At 34.9% G+C, this 26,178-nt stretch overlaps 2 protein-coding genes across 13 annotated transcripts in view; one reads left to right on the forward strand and one right to left on the reverse strand.

The window, feature by feature from the left end:
* The window catches only part of CROT (Carnitine O-octanoyltransferase), a 71,082-nt gene extending 47,710 nt beyond the window's left edge, over positions 1–23,372 (forward strand). For all 6 annotated transcript variants that reach the window (XM_083111197.1, XM_083111195.1, XM_083111193.1 and 3 more), the window contains 4 exons: positions 898–1,021; positions 3,258–3,430; positions 8,583–8,702; positions 19,529–23,372. In XM_083111197.1, the coding sequence (XP_082967323.1) occupies positions 898–1,021; positions 3,258–3,430; positions 8,583–8,702; positions 19,529–19,655 (544 nt within the window). In that variant the 3' untranslated portion in view covers positions 19,656–23,372. The remainder of the gene's footprint in view (positions 1–897; positions 1,022–3,257; positions 3,431–8,582; positions 8,703–19,528) is intronic.
* A 358-nt stretch (positions 23,373–23,730) lies between these two features.
* Positions 23,731–26,178, reverse strand: part of LOC145978691 (uncharacterized) — a 450,589-nt gene continuing 448,141 nt past the window's right edge. For all 7 annotated transcript variants that reach the window (XM_083111475.1, XM_083111481.1, XM_083111479.1 and 4 more), the window contains one exon: positions 23,731–24,466. In XM_083111475.1, the coding sequence (XP_082967601.1) occupies positions 24,446–24,466 (21 nt within the window). In that variant the 3' untranslated portion in view covers positions 23,731–24,445. The remainder of the gene's footprint in view (positions 24,467–26,178) is intronic.

Genomic DNA, 26,178 nt, shown 5'->3' on the forward strand with positions numbered 1-26,178 from the left:
GGGTTTGATACCTGTGGAGGTGGTTAGGATCCCACTTTAAACTGTATGTCCAGTCCCGATTAGCCTTTCTGTGCATAAAGTGGACTTAAAACAACAATTCAATCAATGAATCAAACCAGGCCAAGGGGCCTTCAGAAGGGTGTCAGGGAGGGCACTTGCCCACACTGAGATATCTGAAAAAACTTCATACAATTCAAATTTTGAAATTGTAGAGTGAAAAGTTGGACGAGGCAGTTCTGTGAAAGACAGCGAATTATGCTTGTGGTGGGGATGCTTTATGAGAATTCTCTTAACTGGGGAAAAGCATCACTTCTTTCCCCCCCCCACTTTAAGTACTGCTGTCCCTCTGAGAAAAATCCTGTGGGCAGCCTTGTACCTGGCAACACTGTTACCACTATGCCAGCACATAGCATGCTTAATATATGCAACCAAGTGACTGCAGCGGGTTTTGCTTTGGGAAGAAGAAAATGCCCATATTGAGACCTTTACAAAATTAGAGTATTTATATTCATAAAAATAATGACAAAATGGCAGAATTTTACACTAAATTTCAGACAAATGTTCACAGGTTACCCATCAGATTAAGTCAACATTTACTTAATTTAGAATGTTTCGAGCGCATGGAGCAAAGTATGTCCTCGAAACATTGCAAGTAAACTCCCAACTTAACCTAGCTGGTAGCCTGAGAACACTTGTTTGAATCGCACCCCACGGAAAGCTACATGTCCTAAATTACAAAGTATTTATAGATGTATCAAATTATTACCAATACTTCAATATGCTTAAATTTTCTGATTCTGTAGGGTAGAGATTAATCTGTCCTGTCCCTAATATTTGTAATGCATGCAATTAATCATTATATAGTAATAAAGAAAATCAACTTTGTCTACATTTCAGGCCGGTGGCTACATATGAAACTGCAACAACTCGTGAATACTATAATGGAAGGACAGAAACCGTGAGATCTTGTACCATGGAGGCATTGGCGTGGGTTCAGTCAATGTTAGATAATAAAATTAGTGTGAGTGTCTATATGTAATATGGTACTAATATTAGACTCTTATCTTTGGATTGCAATGCTTTCATTGTGATGGATTTATATCCATATTTAGTTTTAAATTTCATTAATAATAAAGTTCATAACTTCCCAAGAATGGCCATCATACTGAAATCATTGAATTTGGGTGCCTCCCTGATTGCGCAGTGGTAGCGACGCCACCTTGTAATCAAGGGGTCCCAGGTTTGATACCTGGTGAAGGCACATAGTGGTTTGGATCCCACTTTAAACTGTAGGTCCAGTCCCGATTGGCCTTACTGTGCATAAAGTGGACTTGAAACACCAATCAATAATCGTTGAATTGGGCATAAAACTATGCTCCAACTAAGGTGCAACCAATCACATGTTGGCTTATTAATTGATTGATTGAATTGTTGTTTTAAGTCCACTTTATGCACAGAAAGGCTAATTGGGACTGGACCTACAGTTTAAAGTGGAATCCGAGACCCCTTGATTACAAGGCGATGACGTTACCACTATGCCATATGTTTGTTTATGCTCTGCATTTTCTATTATGTGTAAATGTTCATAGTTTCTTGACTTGTTTATTTTTTTTAGTCAGTTTTAATCGGTAATCTTTTGAGTTTCGGAAATTACGTAGTAATTGTTACATCTTCGGTTTTATCATCCTCTGATTATTGTATTTATTATATAATAATGTACAAAGTACTAGGTTCAGATTGTTAATACAAGGCATGTTCAGAAAATAGTGCCTGTCTGGTCTAAACAACACAAGATATGTTAACTGAACATAACAAGACCTCTTTACTCTGAAAGTACATACCTTGAGCTATTTTCCTACATAGCACCTCTGGCATTGAGGCACTTATTGTACAAGACACAGTTTTTTGTATAAACTTTTCATACACTTCTGCTGCCTGCTAATCATAATTGGACCTACAGTTTAAAGTTGGATCTGAACCATTCTGTACCTCCACCAAGTATTGAACCCAGAACCTCTTATTTAGCAATGTTGTTCCCACTATGCCATTGGCAAGGCCCAAGATATTACCTTCCAGTGTACTGTGGAAAGAGCTAAAGTTGAGAAAGAAAGCAGGAGTAAGCAAGACATACAAAAAAGTAGAGCTGAGTCGATACTGATGCCGATACTCTTACTGATTCCTACCGATACTTCAAAATTACAATAATTAAGATTTGTTCAAAATATTGATCAGTATTGGTGTGTAAATAATCTTTTCCAGTTATATGCACATATTTCCCAATAAATTTGCTTTAGAATATTCAAGAATTACATCAGAATATTAAAATAGATGTTATGTAATTATAAAATACAGTTTTGCTTGCATAATTTGTGCAAAATAAAATGTAATTTCGAATTTTGCATAATTTCCAAGATAATTAGACTCTGCAGAAGTGTTCTGTGGACCTAGCTAAAGACCACTGTGCCGGGAAAGTATTGGTAGGTGAATTCCAACCGATACTTTCCGATACCGATACCACTGGTATCGGCCAATACCGATACATCGGTATCAGTATCGGCTCAGCTATATTAAAAAGTTGTTATGCAATATAGGGATGTATAGACATGGCTCAAAACAACATGAAACATACTTTACACATCAAAACCTAGGTTTTAATACAAAAGTGAACAAAAAAAGACAAATAAGCAAAAATCTGCACTCTTGTTGTAATAATCTATGTATAAATAGAAATTGTTTCTTTGTGAATTCATTCATGAACTTTGAAATTTGGTAGACAACCAAGAGACTAAGCTCTAATCAGATACATAGGTATTATAATGTTCAATCTTCATGTTTCAAGTTTCTCTACAAAATAAGTGGACGTCGTCCTGTAATCAAGGGGTCCTGGTTTCGTCGTACCTGATGGAGCCACATTGCATAGTGATTTGCTGCACTTCAAACTGTAGGTCCAGTCCTGATTAGCCTATCTGTGCACAAAGTAGAATTACAAACAAAATGAATGGAGCATGCTCTCCCTAGCAAACAAAACTAATTTATTCAACCTTTTATGCAGAATGTTGAGTGCTCAATTCACTATGCCATCTCAAAGTTCTGGGCTTGAGTCCAAGATAGACATTTCTAAGTGTGTGTTCTTTCATCTATCATCACCCATCCTCATTATCACAATTAACGCAGTAAATATAGAGAATTGACAATAAATAAACTAATACAAAAACTAATTCATAACATTTCTAATTCAATTTCTGAACATTTTACAGAAATCCAAACAGAAAGAGCTTTTAGTAACTGCAATAGAGAAACACAACAGCTTGATGAAGGATGCAAAGCAGAACGCAGGTTGTGACAGGCATCTTTTCGGATTGCAGTGTCTGGCAATTGAAAGTGGACTTCCTCTGCCAGAATTGTTCAAAGATCCGGCATGGGTGAAAAGGTACGACTAGCTGTGTTCTAGAATAGCAATATCATATTTCATGAATTTCGGGATTACTTTAAGGTGAGGAGGGACAATTTCGCACCAGGCATGCATTTATTTAATCGTCAGAATTTGCACTGCTACTAAAGAAAATTCACACATAATTTTAGAGTATGAATTCCTTCCCATGTTGCAAGTGAAAGCAGTTTTTAAAGTTGATTATTAAGCTAGATACCATGTTTGAAAAATGTGATGAATACGTATTTACAGAATCCCATGTATTCCTTATGGAGAGAGAATTTCAAATTGAAGTTACGGCTAAACAAATGAGAGTTTCAACTATTTCTAGCGCAAATATCATCTTCAATAGATCCTTTACCCGATCATATATTTTTTTTCCGCCGTCGGAGTTTTGATATCTCCAAGAAAACGAGTAAAATAATTATCCTATAAGCGTAATGCATTTCTCCTTGCCTCCTACAGCCATCCTGGCAGTGTTGCCAAACCTGATGTGCATAAAAGAGCTAAATTTCACCTTAAATTGAGCTAAGTTGACTTTCAAGGAGCTAGATTTACGAAGGATAAAGTGCCTCCCATGGTAATTTTAGTTGTCAAGAAGGCAGGGAGGGGGCACTGCTGTTACTGTTAACTTTAAAGTGATGACAATCTATTCTTAGTTTTCACCTGCTAGATCTGACGGCATCACCCATCTCAAAAATCGACCGATGGTTGTATGAATCGAAAATAAAGGATTACCGGATAACAATATTGTCATCTTCACCTCAGTCAAGGCGCTATATAAAAGTAGCTGGGAGGTAAGAGGGGGGGGGGGGGTGAGACAACGCAGCCAATATAATAATATCACGTCACGTGCAAAATGTATACGCATGGCAAAAGTTGGTCTATGTTCGGGGCTAGTGGTGCAGGGGGCGGCACAGCCAAGCGAGTGCACGAAAGAGCCAGATCTGGCCTCAAAAGAGTTAAGTTGGCAACAGTGCTTCCATCTGCCTCTGAGAGAAGGACCTAGGGGAAATTGTCCCTCTCTCCCTTAAAAAAACACAACACAACCTTGATTTCTTAATGTATGGTTTTGTATAGAAAGACTGGTTTGATAATGAAGTATTGGTATCAGATAATACAGTAATATCATTGGAATTGGTATCAGAAAGTATTGCTTCAAATTTAATCACAGATATTGGTCAGTAATTTTCTGGGACTCTAGCGATCTCATAAAGGTGAAGTAAAGTTCTCCGTGCACTTTTCACCATGCAAAGAGGCATACATAGGGGAATGTGAGTCCAGGACCCACACATTCTTTGATCTTGGTTATTTAGGTGGTGATGTGATCAGCACCATGTTCTGGCTGCCTTTATCCCCCAGTGTTGCCCCCGGGTACCCACTTATTGGAGACTTGATGAGCCCAGAGCCACTTTATGTGTGGACATGGCTGGAAAAATTCCGACCTTAGTTCACCCACCCTCTCTACACAATGAATGTAATAAGAATGGTGAGTTATGTGAATATTCAGCTAGCAATAACATGATGAAAATGAGCACAAAATTTCAACATAAAAATATCCATAAAGGAACCTGAATCTCTCCCAATATGAAGACTTTGAACCAGATAGATCATGTGATTGTTAATTCAACTAAGAGTAGTACGTTCCAAGATGTTAAGACTAGACGTGGATTTAATTGTGATTCGGACCACTTCTTGGTCCAACTGGAAATAAAACAAAAACTAATAGCAATTAAACACCAACAGATTCAACTACAAAAATGGAATAGGAACAATCTATGTGACTAAAATACAAAAACTATATAGACAGTGTTTGCAAAGAAAACTAGAAGAAAAAGATGAATCACAGGATACTAATGTAGAATGGCAAAACATTAAGGAATCAATACTTGAAGCAGCTAATGAAGTATTCAACCCCCCCAAAAAGAGAACATTCAATGAATGGTGGGACGAAGAATGTAGATTAGCTACAGATGAGAAGAATAAAGCAGGAATGAAATGCTTAAACAGAAAAACAAGAGCAAATCAAGATGATTACATACAAGAAAGGAAAAATGCCACAAAGATCTGTAAAAGAAAAAAGAAAGAGTGGATAAATAATAAAATCAAAGAATCAAGTAGGAAAAATGAAACTAGGAAATTCTATAAAGAAATGACATTTTTTAACAAAGAAAAAAATTCAATGATTCCACTATGTAAAGATAAACAAGGAAAATTAATTTCAGGAAAGAAACTTGTATTGGAAAGATGGAAACAATATTTCAGCGATATTTTAAACAATGAAGAAACACACGACAATATCTACCTAAGAAATGTAAATCAGATAAATGATGAAGAGACCGATGTCCCAACATTTACTGAAATAAATACCATAATAAAAAAGCTACAGGCCCAGACAATGTCTCAGCAGAACTAATTAAAATTGGTGGACAAACGTTAAAGAAAAACATTTAGGACGTTATACTTAAAATATGGAAAAGTGAGCAGATCCCAGATGACTCACTGGAAGGAATAATTTGCCCTGTATTTAAGAAAGGTGATCGTAAAGACTGTAAGAATTCTAGATTAATAACTCTGTTAAATGTAATGTCTAAAATCTGTGCTATCTTATTGTACAACAGACTAAATGAGTTTGTAGAACATCAAATGGGCTTCAGATCTAACCATAGACAATATTTAGATGGTACAACAGATATATGAAAAATGTCAGGAATTTAATATCGAGCTACATAATGTGTTCATAGATTATACCTATGCCTTTGATTCTATTAGAAGATCATTGATCCGTGAATGCCTATTACACTTTAACGTCCCAGTAAAACTAATAAACCTGATCCAGATTACATTGCAGAATACTAAAGCCAAAGTGAAAATTAATAATGATCTTACTGATCAGTTTGAAGTAAAATCCGGAGTGAAACAAAGTGATCCTTTGTCAGCACTTCTATTCAGCATCATAATGGATGCCATAATATCCAGACTTGAAATAAGAGGGAATATCTCTACCTGATAAAAACAGCTATCTGCCTATGCTGATGATATATTAATAATGGCAAGAACAAAGCAGGCCATGTTAGACACATTCATAGTGTTGTAAAATGAGGCAATAAAATATGGTCTAATAGTAAATGAAGTAAAACAAAATATATGAAATGTGGGAGGAAACCAAATAAAGAAAATAAACTAATAACAGACACAATGAGTCTTTGAATCTTTTAAATACTTAGGCTCAATTGTGATTACCAATAATTCAATAGAAGAAGAAATAAGAGAAAGAATTATAGCAGGAAACAAAACTTTTTATGCAAATAAAAATTATTGCAAAATAATCTCCTCAAAAAAATCAAAACTTAAAGTTATATTGGACAATCATTAGACCAGTGACAACATATGCCTGTGAAACGTGGGTCCTGAAAGATAGCCTAATACAAGAACTACTAATATTTGAAATGAGAATATTAAGAAAAATATTTGGCCCCTCCAAAATGAGCGATGGCTCTTGGAGAATAAAAACAAATGACAAGCTAGACAAGTTGATTAACTTACTAACTCTCTAGCCTTCTTAAACCCGAAGGTTCATGGCTGCAGCAACACAGGCCTTCCATCTGTCCCTATCCTGAGCAAGATCTATATACTCTTTTCCATCCCTACCAGTTTCCTTTTGGTCCATCTCAACATTATCCCTCCATCTTTGTCTTGGTCTTCCTACTGGTCACAAGTTGATTAAGCATAAGAATATAATTCGATTCATAAAAGCCCGAAGATTAAGCTGGGTAGGGCATATCAAACGACTGTCCAATGAGAGAACAGTGAAAAAGATACCTAAATGGAGACCATTTGTCAAGAGGCCAGTAGGTAGATCTAAAGTTAGATGGGAAGATGATATTAGAAATTATATCAGAATAATGAAGATCTCAAATTGGAAGAAGGATGCCCAATATAGAATGAAATGGAAAAAAATTGTTGAGCAGGCCAAAACTCATAGAGAGTTGTAGCGCCAAGTAAGAAGAAGAAGATCACCCACCCTGGGAACCGAACTCTGGTCTCTCACATGGCAATGAGACACCCTACTGACTAGACCACCGAGGCTCCCTGTGCAAAATGCATAATTTTATTTAAATTAACATGAACACTTTGTGGTAATAGTGAATTTCATAATTAAATTACAGCTATTTTAATATTTTGATTATCTCTTATGTGCTTTTTGAATATATTAAAGCAAAACACTGATACATTATTGTGATACAGTTGCCATGGAATACCTATATACTGTACAGTGGAACATTGATAACTTGAACCTCAACATCTCGAATTCCTTGATAAGTCCATTTTTTTTGTAATCCCCTTGAATTGTCCATAACACTCAATACTAATTTTACCTCAACAACTCTAATAAAACCTTGAGCAGACGAATTTTTGTACAGTTTATAGGATGCTGTTCGAGCTCATTAACTTGAAGGTTTTAGTTGCATGGACCTCGAAGTTGAAGTGTAGGGTGCATACGTACAATGTCAGGTGATCAACATACGTTATAGACATACGTAGTTCAGATGTTCAGAAGGGTCAGTAAACTTTAGACGTCTATAACTCGAAGTCTGCGATTTTGGCCCTCAATAACTCGAAATCCCTGATACCTCGATTTTTCTTTGTCCCCTCAAGTTCGAGTTACCAAGGTTCTACTGTATTAATATGTATACCATTACAGTCAAAGAATATAAGGACTCACCACAGAGTGCAGCACTGTAGACATTCAATTAGTTGCATGCATTGCCTTGTCAGACCCTGAAAGTGGTAGCCTCTTGACAGATCAGTGCACGTGGAACAGTACATTTTCTGTAAGGTGGTGAAGTGCTATTGCATAGTTGTAATTGTAATGTACAGAGTGGTCACAAAATGGGCATACCCCCCTGTTATTTTCAACACTACGATGGTTATGGTTTAATTCTTGATATGGATACATGCCTGATGGTGGGGTACAAAAATGATGGTCTCCATACCAATGTTCTGGACTCTTAAACCATCAGGTATGTGTGCATTTCAAGCATACAACCATCATAGTGTTGAAAATAAAGGGAGTATTCTAACTTTGTGACCACTCTATGTCATGATTGTGCTTCTAGTTTTATTAACAAGTGAATTCTTAATATTTCAGTGGTGGCAATGGCAATTTCATTCTCTCCACAAGTCTAAGTGGCTACACTCGACGTGGTGGTGGTGTTGCTCCTATGTGCACTGATGGATACGGGGCTTTCTATAACATCATGGATGATAGGTGAGTTCTTGTGGATTCTATTATTTTTAATAGCAGTATTGAAAGTATTGATTTGATGTAAGTCTGTATGTAACATATGAGAGGTGTGCAGCAAATCCTGTGGCTGGTTATCTTGTCATTTTTTTTTTTTGCTTCTTTAAACAAGCAAATACTGGTTCAAAAGTTTAACTTCAAACTTCAAGGGTCTTGTACATACACGTTTTGGATGACTCTTCAGTTAATCATACACTATCACTAAGGAAATACAGGGTGACCAAAATAAAAGTATACCTAAAACAAAGGTGGTAATAAGCCAGTTCTTTTTTTATCATCCAAATGTTTTTGTAGTTGTTCTCAGACTTCTTGAGTGACGTGTCTCGGTTTATTCTTTGAAATGTGTCGAGAGTTTCAAAATCTCAGCAGCAGTTGTGATATTACACACCAGTAACTTAGTGCTGCACTGCAAAAAGTTGAGAAAATCCGACTTGTGCAGACAAGGCATTTCCAACATCTGGTCTGGGCAGTGGCACACTTGTGACTGCATTTGACCAAGTTTTAACATGCTAGTTACAGATGTACTTGATCAAACATACTCGCACACTTCACTTCATGGGTATAGTTTTGTTTGGGCCACCCTGTAGTATAATATATCCACTGTAAATTCAGAAAGTGAAGAAGCTAAATTGGCTCAAATTAATTGATCGGCGAAAGGTACACAACCTCACCCTTCTCTATAGGGCAATCAGTTCAAAGGAACCGGCGTATCTCTCGAGCAGATTCTCAATGCTTTCCGAATCACACAGCCTTGACACCAGATCGCGAGGGAGAACTCTACTCATCCCACTTCATAACTCAAATTTTTATTCAAAATCTTTCACAGTTTCCACTTCTCGTCTTTGGAACTCACTGCCTCTCGAAATCCGGAACTCACCTTCAGCATATGTCTTTAAGATGCAATTAAAACATTTTTTATTGGGCACAAATAGTTAGCACATTATATTTTAGTGATAAATTGAATACAGTTAAGCGCAGTAAAACACTGAAAACCCTTATTCACCTTAATATTTCAAATCCCTGACTACTGTCATGAATATCTGATTGTGTGTGTGTGTGTGTGTGTGTGTGTGTTTTGTTGTATGCTCGTGAGTATAGGTTAGGTTTTTATTCCCGTATATATTTTTTTTTTATCATTTTTTTCTGTATTTTTTTTTCTTCTTTGTAATTTTATATTTCTCTTTCTATATTTTAATATTTACCTTTCTATGTAATGGTTTAAATGTTGTTGTAAACATGGTTAAGTGGTAGAAAAGGCTACAAAGCCTTAACTTCGCCATGATAAACAAGACGCAATAAATAAATAAATAAATAAATGTACTTCTTTTACAGCATGACATATCATAATACACACCTCCCTACATCAAGCAATTGGGATTTTTTTCATTTAAAGAGTTAGCATGCCTTTTTTACAGCCTATTATAAGTTGCAGATTTTCAGTCATGATGTATATTACTCATGATATAGAGTGGGACCTCAATTTTACAATTTTCAGGGTACCAAGATGAAAGAACTTGAACTGCTGGACATTGTAAAAACGGAAAAATTTTATAACGTTTTGCTATATTGGAGCCACAAATATTGAATGTATAACGAGGGAAAATGTAAAATCAGGATGCGACTGTATTGCAGTTAAAAATTTGTAAAACAAATCATTATTTGATGGGAATTATAATAGTCTGTTCCACATCATAAGTATTGCACAATAATTTCAAGCTGAATCTTATGTCATTGCTTTCATCTAGTCCAATTGACACACATTTTTCTTTCAAATTGTCCTTTAAATAGTTTCCCATGTCTGCCCCAAACCATATCTAACCAGGTAAGACATATAACAACTTTGTCAGTATATTTTAAACTCGGTATCGGCACAATAGGTAACTATGGTGCTATGTTGAAAAGGAAATTTAAATTTACATATACTGATGAACAGTGTTTATGTTCATACAATAATAAATATTTTTATAATTATTACATTGATAAAATAACTAGAAATAACAAATGTTATAAGAGCATCAAATTATGCAATTGTTTACAAGAACATTTATAACATATAAATGTTATTTATATGTAGAAAACATTTCTTTATTATCTCCTTGTGAGACAGAGCAAGTCCTTCACTAAATATTTGAGTATGCCTCAGTTCTACATCTGAGCACACTCAACATGTCAAATTCCTCAATCAGGTCCACAAGATGGCTTCCTTCAATTTTCAAAACTTCACATTTGGCTTATTCACATCCAAAATGCAGAAAATATTTCACTCACTTAGTCTTATTTCTCATAAGATTCTCATTTTAGATAATGCAATATTCATTTACTAGCTAGTTAATGCAGATGCCATCAGATAATAATTTCCTGCTCTCAATTATTAAACTAGGCACTTTACACCAGTTCCAAATCTTTCCTTTTCGTTATACAGATTATTCCATTATAAAACCATTTTCAAGCTTCTGTTATCAACAAAATGTCTCTTTATAGTTTAAAGAAACTATTAAAGATTAACTTGTAAAGTATAATCTTTCAAAATATCCAGATTTTTACAAATATCAATCCTTCACCAATAGCCACATTTTTACTTATCTTCCATCCATCTTGAGATTTTTTTTAAAGTCACAGACAACTAGTATTAGAGCAACTAGTTCAAGCCAGATTTTTTAGTATGAGTTATCTTCAATTGTTTTTGTTTTATATTTTTGTCCATAACTGCTTAACACCTTGAATGTTTGTTTAGTAAATGTACATATTTGCTCTGTTACAGCTATTTTACTATGTATATCACAATATACTTATCTAATGATTACAAATACCATTTTTTGAATGTTGATACAAAATACCAAGTATGACATCATATTATACATTGAACAATTTTAAAGAGTTGACCTTTGTATATAAACCTTGATGCCAATGCAAATGTACATAATTTCAAGAAATTTAATTATAAATTTGAAAGTATCATATCTTTCTTGTCAGAAAGAACACATATGATTTAAAATATTTGTTTTTCATTTTGTCAGTCAAAAATAACTGTTATGAATATGAATATTCACAATATTCAGAATATTTCACAATTTGATAATTTTGTCATGATATACAAATTGGCTTTTTTAAACATCATATTTAATGGAATAGGTTTAAGTAGTAATTTCAGACATTTAATTGTATTATTTGAATAAAATTTTGAGCAATCTTATGACTAAATTATTATAAATATTGCACAAATGTGGAACTTTGGACTTAGCCTAACCATTTTCATATGTTGTTATGACAATGTATTATTTTTATTGTCATACTGGCACTCAACAAGGGACGAACCCACAACCGATCTGAGCCCTACTGAGACATTTAACATATAATAATTAATATAATGCCTCTATATTTAAAATCTGTTTACATGTTCAGCATTATAATCAATTGAGTGTGACTGAATATTTGTTTTCCAACAATACAAGAACTTGTTCATCATGAACCAATACAGTGCAACTACACATAATGATTTTTTTCTACATAATAAAATTGAAAAACAAAGAATATCAAGTTCGACATACCAACAATTATTATCCAGTAAAGTAACCGTTTTTACATAAACAATGTACCTACATAACATTATTATTTATTATCAGACAATGAAGCACCATTCAGAACTTCATTCTCAACCTGGGAGCATAATTTCTATATTAATTTTTATTTAGCCAAAAAATGTATTAATAATAATTTTCTACATGTAGAGTAAGTAACCTCTGATCCAACTAAGTTTCCCATTGGGAATTCATCCATTTATCTGGTAAGATCAGCTAACAAGACAAAAATCTAAGTCCCTGTATCAAGAAGCAAACATCCTCAGATTTGCGGAGTGCTGAATTTAAGATTTTTTACATCACAAATGAATTCATTCAAGAAATGTATAAATTATGATGTGCACACAAAAATTATAAATCATAAATAATTGTTGTTCCTGAACTCGCAGCGTCACGGCTCGAACTTACTATTCAGCCCTTTGTGAACACATTTTGGAGCCATAATGCATACTAGCATTTTAAAGGAAACAACTACTTGACTGAAGCTTGGATCAACACGTGAATCTCTTTGCTCTTTGTCAAGTTCATTCCTATTTGAGCCTACGATTCAACTCTTGGAATCTTTGTGCTCTAGTAAATATTTTTCAAGCCAAAGCTAAATCTTAGTATTCAAAATTATTATGCACATGCCATCACATTATATTATACATTTTTTGTACTCCAAAATACACATAACAAAGAATATTTGTTACATTAAATTTTTTCACCGTTCAACACAACTAAGGATCAAGAAATATGATTGAAGACCAATGTCGGATCATGAAGATCAACTTAAGGCAAACTCTACAGAAGAAGACTTCATATCTGAACTAATGTTTCTGACTCAAGAAAAGAAGCACGAAAAAGAGAACATTTTTACATTGACGACAGCCGACAAAAGAAAAATTCTGCACAAAGTACTGTGACTCACAGTACCACCTTTAACCAACATCCTAAGAAGAAGAACTCAACCAACCAACCCTCATGGGTATGGTTGTGAAATGAAGCAGTATCTTTTTTCCTTCAAACCAACAAAATAAACAACAAGTTAGCGTAAGCAATTTCATAATGCCAAAATTAATATACGAAGAATGAAAAAATAAAGAACTGAGGTCTTATATACCACCCTTGACACTCAGTCAATAAGAAACTCCCAACCAACCAACCCTTATGGGTTACTACACTCTGTGGATGGTAAGTATAGATTAAATTATCCTGCAACAATATTTCAGGATGTATAGCAAATCAATCTTTGTTAAAATTAAAAAGCTTTGAAAGTGAGATGGGTATACAATCATAATAAGTTGTCAGCTTACATGTGGTCAAATGTTAACACGTGTGCTCAAATTACCGCACCTCTATTGTTAACAGTGTATTCCAACAGAAGAATCAGGCTGCTGAACAAAGTGAATAAATATGCATGAACCCCTTTATTAATATTCCCTTACTTTACCTAGACAACAGGTTACCATCGGGTGTGAGTATTCTAACTACTCCCCCTACCATCACCTTGTAATCTGAGATAAAGGATATTAAATTCCAAATTATTATATTGAACCTCTTAAAGCTTGATGCTCGGAGACATTTCTGTGTTGGGATGAAACCTGTCTTCGGTTACTTCAACATCCACTTCAAACACTTCCATGTCACCATGTTTATCCTTCACATGATATCGGAAGCATGTGAACCTGTCCTTAGGCCACAATGTTATACTTTATGTTCAGACAGAACAAAGTAAAGTGTAATTATTTTCTTTAAACAAAGAATCTTTGATAATATTTTTCAATTTTAGGGTTTGCATATGTGATTTATTTATTTCAGCATTGAAACAGAACTATTTTCATGACTCAACATGTCAAGCTATGTAACCACTGACCTTACTCCATCGACAATACCCAAATTAAAACATGTACTGATACTGTCATAGTGAAAGTATTCAAGATATCTCTTCGTATCAGATGTTACATGTACACAATATAGTTATTTTGCTAAACTGTATGTTTCAAATTCACATACTAATAAAACTATGTATGTTTCATAACATACTTTTTCCAAATATATGCAACCACATAAGAATGTTACAACACTCATAGCTCATATTACTGTAATTCCGAACGTAATCACAAATGATAAGCACTATAAGTATGTAACAATCTTTACCCATCAAGTAATTTTCAGTCACATATCTGATAAAATATAGTAAGACATGTCTGCACACTGCAACAATGCCTTTGAAAAGATAAAGATACATTACAGGTAAGTAATCAAATGATTAAAATAAAAGTCTACGACATTACAAATTTGAAGTTAACTTTAACTTCATGACATCATCGTGACATCTTCTGCGTACATGTGTACGATGCATGATCAAGCATGCTATCACAGTCAAAGTACAAATATTTGAGGAGTAAGCATGGAATGCTTCTAGACTAAATTTTCTCCTCCATAATTTCAAACATCGCTGCCTGAATGTTCTTTTACGAACATGTTTAGGATGGGTTGTTACTTTCCTCCTTGCACCTGGGCAATTGGTGAAAACAGTCTTATTAATTACTTTCAATTTAAATTTGGTGCCTTTCCTTATTCTATCCTTCAACTGAACATTTGGAACACTTTGGGGAAACATCCCTTCACCATGGTGTAGAATACCGTGAAACTTCTTGTCCAAAATCATTTGTGAAAGTTTCTTCTCTACTTGGTTTACAAGTATGTTAATGCATTTTGAAACATAATCCACCTGAACACGAGAATAAGGTTCGATTATTTGACAAAGGTTTTGTTCTAACACTGTGTCATAAAGGCTGTCTAAATGTGCTCGAACAATTGGATCATTTTCCAGTTCTTCTTTAAACTTATCCACAGCCTCCTGAAAGTATATCAGAGATCTCTTAAGACTTGCTTGAGCAACACACTTCATAGCTTCAATTGCACTTCCGGCATACTTCAGATCCAGTTTCCCGCTTATGATCTGCTGCACATCTTCTGGTGTGTTCAACATTATTTTAGACAGCAGCATGTACTTCAATGCAGTCAAAGCCTTTGAGCTTTCCACACTATCATAGCCTTCAAATGCTTCATAGAAGTAAGAGTATGCTGTTTTGAAGTCTATCTCATCAGCAGCATGAAGAATGCCTGACTGCATATCAAGCGATGCTTGTAGTTTTGGAGGGCAATATATTGAATTAGCTGTAGTCTGAGCTGAGGTAAGTGCTGCACGTGCTTTTGAAAGATTACTCAAGGCATGGTAAGTTTTACTTTCTAGAAGTTGAACCTCTAGCAATAACATTTTGTCATCAAACTTATTCAGTACTCTTAATAAGGTCGATCCTAAGTGAAGAGCTTCAGTAAACATTCCAGTGTCAAAATACAAAGCTATTAGGCAGGCTTCCAAATACTGCCCGAGGATAGTATTTTTATCTTGTTTTGTACACTCAATGCATTCCTTGCACAACTGAACTTTACTGCCAATGTTGGCTTCCAGATCCAAGAACATGTCAACCAGAGCACGAACCAATTTTGCTGCCTTCGCCTTACTAATGGTGCAGAGGAAGGGTCTCGTCTGCTTAATAAGTTCAGACAGTTCTTTTGCTTTGCCATCTTTCTTGTAAGTCTCTCCTAGTTTCAAGATACTTTGTTCTTTGACACAAATTGCATCTTCTTCACTTTCATCTCCCTGTTCTTGCAGAAGCCTGGACATATCATATATTTCCTCTAACTTATCTGAGGTTGACATTAACTGGGCTCTTTCCACACATATAGCCGCCATTTTTGTCTTTTCGCCCACCTCGAGTTCATTTTTGATCTCTTCTCTAAGCTCTGTACAAGTAGCTTCGATTTCATCTCTGAACACTCTGACTTCTGAGATACTAGTTTTAATAATATCATTCAGCTCTGTCAATTGAGCATCAGTCTTTTCCTGATTAGCTTTGAGATCCTCCTGATTAGCTTTGAGCTCTGTTTGGCCATCCTTGATAGCACTGAGAGCAGCCATAACATCTGCCAAGCAGAAATCACCCTTTGGATCTGACATATTTAAAGGTAAAAACACCTAACCTCAGAAACCAGAACAAGAAGCAAAACAATACAAAGATTATTATAAGCTTGAACCTTTTCAACTAATCACCTGACGTCTCATAATCTTAAATATATAACAACTTTGTCAGTATATTTTAAACTCGGTATCGGCACAATAGGTAACTATGGTGCTATGTTGAAAAGGAAATTTAAATTTACATATACTGATGAACAGTGTTTATGTTCATACAATAATAAATATTTTTATAATTATTACATTGATAAAATAACTAGAAATAACAAATGTTATAAGAGCATCAAATTATGCAATTGTTTACAAGAACATTTATAACATATAAATGTTATTTATATGTAGAAAACATTTCTTTATTATCTCCTTGTGAGACAGAGCAAGTCCTTCACTAAATATTTGAGTATGCCTCAGTTCTACATCTGAGCACACTCAACATGTCAAATTCCTCAATCAGGTCCACAAGATGGCTTCCTTCAATTTTCAAAACTTCACATTTGGCTTATTCACATCCAAAATGCAGAAAATATTTCACTCACTTAGTCTTATTTCTCATAAGATTCTCATTTTAGATAATGCAATATTCATTTACTAGCTAGTTAATGCAGATGCCATCAGATAATAATTTCCTGCTCTCAATTATTAAACTAGGCACTTTACACCAGTTCCAAATCTTTCCTTTTCGTTATACAGATTATTCCATTATAAAACCATTTTCAAGCTTCTGTTATCAACAAAATGTCTCTTTATAGTTTAAAGAAACTATTAAAGATTAACTTGTAAAGTATAATCTTTCAAAATATCCAGATTTTTACAAATATCAATCCTTCACCAATAGCCACATTTTTACTTATCTTCCATCCATCTTGAGATTTTTTTTAAAGTCACAGACAACTAGTATTAGAGCAACTAGTTCAAGCCAGATTTTTTAGTATGAGTTATCTTCAATTGTTTTTGTTTTATATTTTTGTCCATAACTGCTTAACACCTTGAATGTTTGTTTAGTAAATGTACATATTTGCTCTGTTACAGCTATTTTACTATGTATATCACAATATACTTATCTAATGATTACAAATACCATTTTTTGAATGTTGATACAAAATACCAAGTATGACATCATATTATACATTGAACAATTTTAAAGAGTTGACCTTTGTATATAAACCTTGATGCCAATGCAAATGTACATAATTTCAAGAAATTTAATTATAAATTTGAAAGTATCATATCTTTCTTGTCAGAAAGAACACATATGATTTAAAATATTTGTTTTTCATTTTGTCAGTCAAAAATAACTGTTATGAATATGAATATTCACAATATTCAGAATATTTCACAATTTGATAATTTTGTCATGATATACAAATTGGCTTTTTTAAACATCATATTTAATGGAATAGGTTTAAGTAGTAATTTCAGACATTTAATTGTATTATTTGAATAAAATTTTGAGCAATCTTATGACTAAATTATTATAAATATTGCACAAATGTGGAACTTTGGACTTAGCCTAACCATTTTCATATGTTGTTATGACAATGTATTATTTTTATTGTCATAGACATCTTTGGTCCATTTGAAATAATTCAACTATTTTAGTTAGGACATTATCTGAAACAACCGTGTTGAATTATCACAAAACCTGAATGGAATATTGTGTTCAGCAAGTGCTGAGGTTCACAAAACTACATCAGTAGCAACCTGATCACTAATTATATTGATTGAATTTTCAGACTTTCTGTCAAGTCCTTTGCCTTTGTTACAGTTTCTTACGGTATTCACTTCTTGAATGTTGTAAAACTGTTTGAACACCCATTGTAAACAGTGAAAAGTATTTTTAGCCTCATTTGCCAATTTCATCATCATTTTTTGATTTGGTTTATTTTACTTTGCCTTTCTGCCACTTTTTGGCTAATCGCAAAGATAAGGATGATTGATGACTTGATGAAGGAACACTGAAAAAGAACACCCATGGCATAGCACAGTGTGTTAACCACTCGGCCATGGAGGTCGGCAATTTCATGATCATTGTCTTTTTGACAAGACAAGGATCATCAAATTTGATAGTGGCACTGTCATTGAAACATAAGAATTAGTCTTCATTTTATCATTCATGGCAGCTTCAAAACAAACTAGTCAGTTTTTTGTTTTAAGTCCATTTTATGCACAGATAAGACTAATTGGAACTGGACCTACAGTTTAAAGTGGGATCCGAACCATTATGTGCCTCCACCTGGTATGAAATCCAGGATCCCTTGATTACAAGGCAAAACGTTACGTAGAACTCCAAAACAAACTAGTGTGGTAAACCAAAGGCTCGTAAGAAATAAAAGACTCAGTTTCCTCAGGATTATAGTTCATCATTGCCCTTAAAAAATGCCAACACGAAATTATTTACATTATGTTAAATTAAAATGCATTTATGTTACCCTTAACATTTTTGTAATTATTGATGCTATCATCTCGTAGAAAACAAGTGACAAATAAAGGACTTGATCAATAGTCACAGTTTGAATGGACTTACTTACTTATTCCGATCCTCTTCTACCGATTGGTGTCGAGGTTTTGCAGAGAGCTCGCCATCTGTCACAATCTTCTGCCAGCTTCCTTCCTTCACTCAACGAGATGTTCTTCCTGCTCAGGATATCCTTCATTCCATGTCCTGCGTGGTCTTCCTTTCGGTCTCTCTGCATCCAATCCTCCCAATCTTACTTCCTATACCTGTTTAGGTATTCGATGTTCAGGCATTCTGCTGAGGTGTCCAAACAATCTGAGTTGTGCTTGCTCAACATCCTGATATATTGGTTTTGTGTTTAATGTTATTCTGATTGTTTGATTTCTGATTTTGTCCCTTCTGGTCTTTCCCACTGTTCCTCAAATATTTCATTTCTACTGTTTGTAAGTTTTGTTTTTGTTTTTCATTAATTATCCAGGATTCACTTCCATATATCAATGTTGGTACATAAGTTGATTTGTACATAATCATTTTTGTTTTTTGGCTTATTTCCTTCTTTCCTAAAAATCCTTTGTTTATGGCATAATATAATCTGTTTGTATTCTTTATTCGGGGTGTTTAATTCTTCATCTATTTTTCCATTACTATTGATTGTAACACCTAGATACTTAAAACTTTGTAATGGACAATCATTGAAAAATAGGACCTTTGGAGACACTTATTTTTATTCTAGATTTCAGTTTTACATATTTGTGTGGAGAAAAAGCCCCGTCACAAGTGCAGTAAAACTTTACGAAGCTCTGGAACAATCCTTGACTGAAATGGCAGAAGTTCTGGAATCAAACAAGTCCAAGTTGTAATGGAAAGAGGCACCAAGCATGTTAGGATGGTTTGTATCACTGAAAGGCAAGTTAGTGTAGATACAGTTTACCCCTTTCTTAAAAGACATTATGTGGAAAATCCAAGGTGCTGTTTGTTTTTGTTATTTACCAATATAGCTTTATTGTTCATGCCAAACGTTAAATTGGGTGCAAGGTGCTCCCCATATTTTATGATTTCACACACATTTGAATGTATTTTATATTTTTTCTTAGTATTCAATGCTGCAAGCACTGAATAGGTTACATATCAGGAGAGTGCATCTTTCTTTTACCAGATGTATGACGTGTAATAAACTATCTACCAAAAAGTAATTGTGCACCTACCTGAAACATTTCTCCGGGGTCAGTGCTCTGTAAAAGCCTGGTGGTGCCACCTCTTCCACCCTCTGAGGCATTCTCTTGACTAGGTTCTGGAGGACACCCTCTGTGGGCAAAAGACGTTGGCTCCATCTTCAAAGAACCCACCCGCCGGTCCAACTTGTCACAAAGGTGTTCAGTGGGATTGAGGTCGAGGCTCTGTGCAGGCCAATTAAAAGTGTTGAACATTGTCGTTTCAATCCCAGAGTAAAGTAGCAACAACATCGCACCTGGCATTGTCATCCTGGTGGTAACCGGGGGTCCATTTCGTAAAAACGCCACAGTGTTGGCAGCAACTCATTGTCTAGAATTGTACAGTGTGACAAGTGAGTCAGTGCTGCCACCAGTAGCCCCACACTTAGAAACATCCTGATGTCATAATGCCACCATCACAAAATTTCATTATGGGCACTATGCACTCTGGTAAAAGGTGTTCTGCACACCGCCACATCCATACTCAACAGTCGGATGGAGACAGTGTGAACCTCGTGTCGTCATTCCACAGAACTGATTTCCACTGCTCCAATGTCCAGTTGAAATGGTCCGAACGCCACTTGAGCCTCTGAGCTTTGATGCTCTGCTGAATATCCAAAGTGGTGGGCCTCTGTTCACAATATCCCAATGGAAACTGACACTCCTGTTGCTGCCTGAAACTTCTGTCTGATGCCTGGTTTTTGACAATTTCACGTTTCAGGCTTTGACAGTCTCTGTTGGTGAGAATGTTTGCCATTCCTACAATTTCCTGGCACCTTCCACTTATGCAGGACAAATGTCACAGTTGATTGGGGCCTCTTTAACTTAGCGGCTATTGCACTGCTGGACAACCTGCTACTCTGCACCATGTCCTTCACAACTTGTTTTCTTGCTCACCGAAACACATCGGACATGATTCAGGCCACAGGAGTGAATTAACCTACAGTCATGGAGTGCCCATTTACTTTTTGGTAGTGTAAATTGTGATTTCAATTTTACACAAGATATCTTACAAGTCTGTTTTGTAAGAAAAATAGAGAGAAAACACTTTCTCAATCTCATCTTAAAAGATATATTGTGTGGTTAGCGTCGCACATCAGACCACTTTCTGGATATTAATCTAGTATGAGGCTGACTGGGTTCCAAAGCTGTGTTGACTAAGGAGCCAACACATCCCATTACCTGTATTGCCACAGTAACTCATCTGGTGATGGAGCTGTTGTGTGTTGGAATAAAAATTTTAAGCCAGTTTTAATCAACAAACAAAATGCCAAAGACCAAGGGTTTGTCGCTGGTTGAGTCTCACATTTTCACAAGTTTTTATTTTAGAAGTTAATATTGATTCCCTGTGTGCCAGTAAGCTCAATAGTTAATCCTTTTTAGTTGCGAACACTTCCACATTGTAATGATTTAGTAGAATGTTGATGACAGAAGTGGTTGTGACTGCATCTTTTGCTAGACCTCAATTAAATGAACAATTCCATGTTGTTGATATACTGGATATTTACAAGTTAAATGAACGGGTAACTCAGTTCTGTATTTTTTATCCCATGGATTATGTTTATTGTTATATATTTTATTTCTTGAAGTCTAATGAATCAAAAATGTTTTAAGCATAAGATGTGTTTTGTTAAGAGATATTTCAATTGTCTTATTTTTTTTTTAAAGTTGAATTTGGACTTGTTAGTTGTTTGTTATAGTTGATCAAAGACTGAAGTTGCTACACTGAATAATATGTTAAAACCTAGATGGGTTCAATGCTGTAAAGTAGCTTTATAATATGGTGTGTCTGGGTATTTTTTTAAAAAGAAAATGACACTATATCATGCAACAATTCCTTCGTAACCTTTATTTTTTTTTTTTCCAAGTGTTACAATTCCTTCAACCTGCTTCAAACTTTTCAGATAGTCATGTCGAAGAAATTATCACAAGTCTGTTCACGCTGTGACACCAGGGGTACCGGGTTCGAATCCTGCTCGGGCATGGTTGTTTGTGAATGTCCATTCATCAATTTCATCACTCATTCCCATCTTTGCAAATTAGCCAAGAGGCATAAAACGTGAAGTAAAATAAAATAAATCAATCTAATCACAAGTCTGTGTACAAAGATTGCCAAGTGAGAAATTCAACACTTATTCGCTCACAAACTAAATTAAAATTGTTTTTGCAAGCAACATCAAATTATCCGCATTCACCATTAATTGCTTCTTGATCCTTTGATTTTGGGCAATGAAATCAGTTAGTGATTAAATTTTTTTCCAGAAGTTCTGTGGAAGAAGCCATGGTGGTGGTGCAGTCGTTAAGAGCTTCCGATTCCCATGCGGGAGACCCAGGTTTGATTTCCAGAGTGGGTGATCTAAAGTTGGAATTTTTTGGCCTTGTCCCTGCATCAAGTGGTTCTGGGGTTCACCCGGCCTCAAAGAAATTGGTACCTGGTGAGGGGTAACCTTGGTCAGAGCCTGGTGTTGATCACACTGCCACCAAAAAAAGATGACTGACCCTCCAACCTCCTGCAATGTGAATTTGGCTTACGGGCAGAGGCACCGATTAGGGGGGAGGGGCATGGGGGCAGTTGCATCCTTTTTTTTTTTTGCCTTGCGCTATGGTCAATTCTAAGCCTACCAAAAAAAATAAACTATCCTTCCCCCCACCCTTTTAGTTTTGGCACCAAATCGCCGCTACTGCTTACAGGTGAATTTTACGGATGTTTCTACCATGGGCATTAATTGGACACATTTCTATTAAAAGATAATGGTCCTAAAATTCACAAAATCTCTTTGTGCACCCCTTTTAGACTTGCATTCAAATTAAAGAACATAAAAAATAGTCGAACTTGAAGCACACTTACATGAAAATTGAACTTGCCTTTACAGTGATGAATTGTAAATATTTAGGTTATGTCAATTTTTATTTAGCCATAATTGAACATTGTTTTGTTGTTATCTTTGGTGATTTCATATATATATATATATATACACACACGTGTGTTTGTTATATTGTTAAAAAGATTATTTTTGTAATTTTTCAGTTGTACATAGTATGTACAAGGTGTATATGATCAATTATATGGTTAATATTGAGTACATTCACAAGTTTCATCAGTATTAATTTGTAGTTGCATCAACACTTTTTGATAGCTCAAAATGCACTAAAATGCATGTATGTATGCTCTCTTGTGGAAGTAAGATAGGGGTATATTCATAATTTTGAATTTATTGCAATCTATTGCTGCAATCTGTCAATCAAAAATCATTTGGTACTTGACTTTTTGTATATGTATCATAAATGTTTTTGTTTTTTTGTTGTTTTTTGTAGCCAGTCATTCTTTAATGTCTTCATAATAAATATTATATTTTAAATTCTTAATCATCGACTGATAAGTTACTTATTGATATATTCCATGAACCATAAAAAGTAGAGTGCATGATGCTCCATACAGCACACAAATGTCCAGGAGACCTCTTCATGGATATCCAATGCACATCCAGGATGAGATATCCCTTGGAGATTTATGCTGCATGGGACATTTCATGGACAATCACATTGGGTGACATGTAGTGAGTACATTGAGTCTCACCACTTTTACCTGGCCTTTCAGAATTACTTCTTTCAAAGGAGGTGTCCAATTCTAGAGATCCTACCAGGGGTTGAACCCAGAACTGCTCACAAGAGCACTAACCATTTGACTGCAGTCCTTTTCTCTGGATTGAAAAATAAAGATATATGTAAAGTAACAATTTATTACTATATTTATAAAGTATAATACATTCATATTTCTTTAATATACATAATACAGGGAAATGTTTTTATGAGCACTCAAATAGGATAGCCTTCTACGGAAGGGCAATTGCACTGGACATTATACAAAAATTACAATACAGTGGTTACAGGCTTTATACTTAATGATACAGATGATCTATAGTTGGATATGTGGTAATTACAGCATGATTACATCCTACGAAAATACAACAAATATGCTACCACATGAAAATATCCCATAGAATTTCTCTTTAAAAAACTGCGTTAGCTAATATATATAAGTTCGATGAATACACATTTCACCTGCTTGATAAATGTGTTACTATATAGCATTTGGATGTTTTTTTACTGAGTTAGTACCAATAATTATATTTAATATATTCATTTCCATGGCTTTATAATATTTATATGTTTAATTTGATATACTTTCAGTTAATTGTTTCATTTTGACTCCTCGCAATTACTGTTGAGGACAAGCAACAGCACATTCAATGCACTAATCATTCACACTTTATACATAAGATGCATTCATTCATGTACAAACTGAATATCGTACATGCAATTACTCAGTGTATCATACAAGAGGGTAATTCTCCTCCAGAATTAAAAAGAGCACCATTCCTACCCATTTCTTGACCTCCCATATTTAAACACCGTGGCCAAGGTGTCCCGAAACTCCTTCATTTGAAAGTAAGGCCAGTCTGAAAGAAAAAAGAAAAAAATTAAAATATATGTAAAATAATTTTATTTTATGCACATAGAAGTTAACCAGAAGTGTAATGCAAACTACAATTGTAGTGAACTGGGACTCCTGGATTTTCGCTGGTGGTGTAACAATCTGATAAAAAATTGCAAACATTCCATTAGGTACCTAAATAAGTGATTCACTTCTGTGTCTGTCTACCCTGCCCTACCCTTTGATGAACATGACAAAAATAGGAGACTAAGAATCTCAAACCTGACATGCCTAACCTACTCCACTAAGAAAATAAGCAGGTTAGGTGTGGTGTTCATGGGAGACACACCAAAGCTGCACGTGTAGTCCAATTCTGAAAAAGCATTCACCACACATGTAAAACAGACTGAGGAGACATGTTACATTCCTCTGAAAAATGGCAGAGTGAAAAGTGCAGCATTATTCTGAAATGAAAGGTTATATTTGTTTGTTAACTTTTACATGCCCAATGGTGTCATTTGGGAAAATATGCAAGGGCTTTATTTGCTGGATATGCACAAATGGCAGTGGGTGCTTTCAATCAGAGGGTAAACTTAAAACTTGTGTAGTAAAGTGGTTCGGATGTCAGACATATTGGTAGACAGCTGACTGAAATGAGGCAATGTCCAGTCACAGACCTCTATGGGTTGTAATAATCCCATTTTAAGTGAAATGAAGGGCCTCCCCGATGGCTTAGTAGTAATGTCAGTAGGGATGTTCGATATCAGAAATTTCATATACCATCAAGAAAATATTGTCAATATAATATATGTTTTCCGTATCGTGATATCAACAATATATCATCTTCACGATATATATCATCAAATATCATGATATATATTGCTAAAATATCATGACGATATATCTCCAACACAATATATATTACCAAATATCATGATATATATTGCCAAAATATGGTGGTGATATATTGCTGACACACTATATCACCAAAAATATTGTGACAGTATATAATCTAGTTGATATCATCTTGACAATATTTTTTCATTTTTTTCATCTGGATGATATATATCGCCCAACATTTGTCATCTTGTAACCAGGGGTTCTAGTTTCAATACCTGATGGAGGCTCATAGTGGTTTGCATCCCACTCTAAACTGTAGGTCCAGTCCCGATTAGCCTATCTGTGCATATGGTTCACGTAAAAACTTGACAAAAACAACATGGTAAGTTAATGTGAATTTGAAAGTAGATAAGAAATTTAAGCGATTAATCTAGCCTTGGTCAGGACTTTAACCCAGATCTCTGGCTTACTATGTCATTGTTATACCAAATGAGCTAAACAGTCAGCCCAGGTTTGCCCAGTTTTTTTTCTGCTGTTGTGCCCTCATTTTTTCATAGTACATCTCGTACTCAAATGTAAGGTGAAAATAGAGTAAGCTCCTGGTTCAACATGTAACATGAGTGCATTTCATATATATAAAAGGATAAAATATTACTTGTTTGGGTATGTGTATTTATTTACTCAACTGAAATATGCTATTTGCTTTACCTTGACAAAAACTGCACAAACACTAACAGTATAATGTAAACATTTTTAGATACGACCGGCTCAATAGTTCAGTTGGTAGAGAAATGACATAGTAAACCGAGATCTGGGTTTTCAGTCATGGTGGACTTAATTTTCACTTAAATTTTTATGTAGCACTTCTCCTGTGCCTGCCAAAATGTAAGGTATTAA

The sequence above is a fragment of the Lepisma saccharinum genome, chromosome 25, assembly GCF_977018435.1.
Source record: "Lepisma saccharinum chromosome 25, izLepSacc3.1, whole genome shotgun sequence".
In the NCBI taxonomy this organism is placed as follows: Eukaryota; Metazoa; Arthropoda; class Insecta; order Zygentoma; family Lepismatidae; genus Lepisma; species Lepisma saccharinum.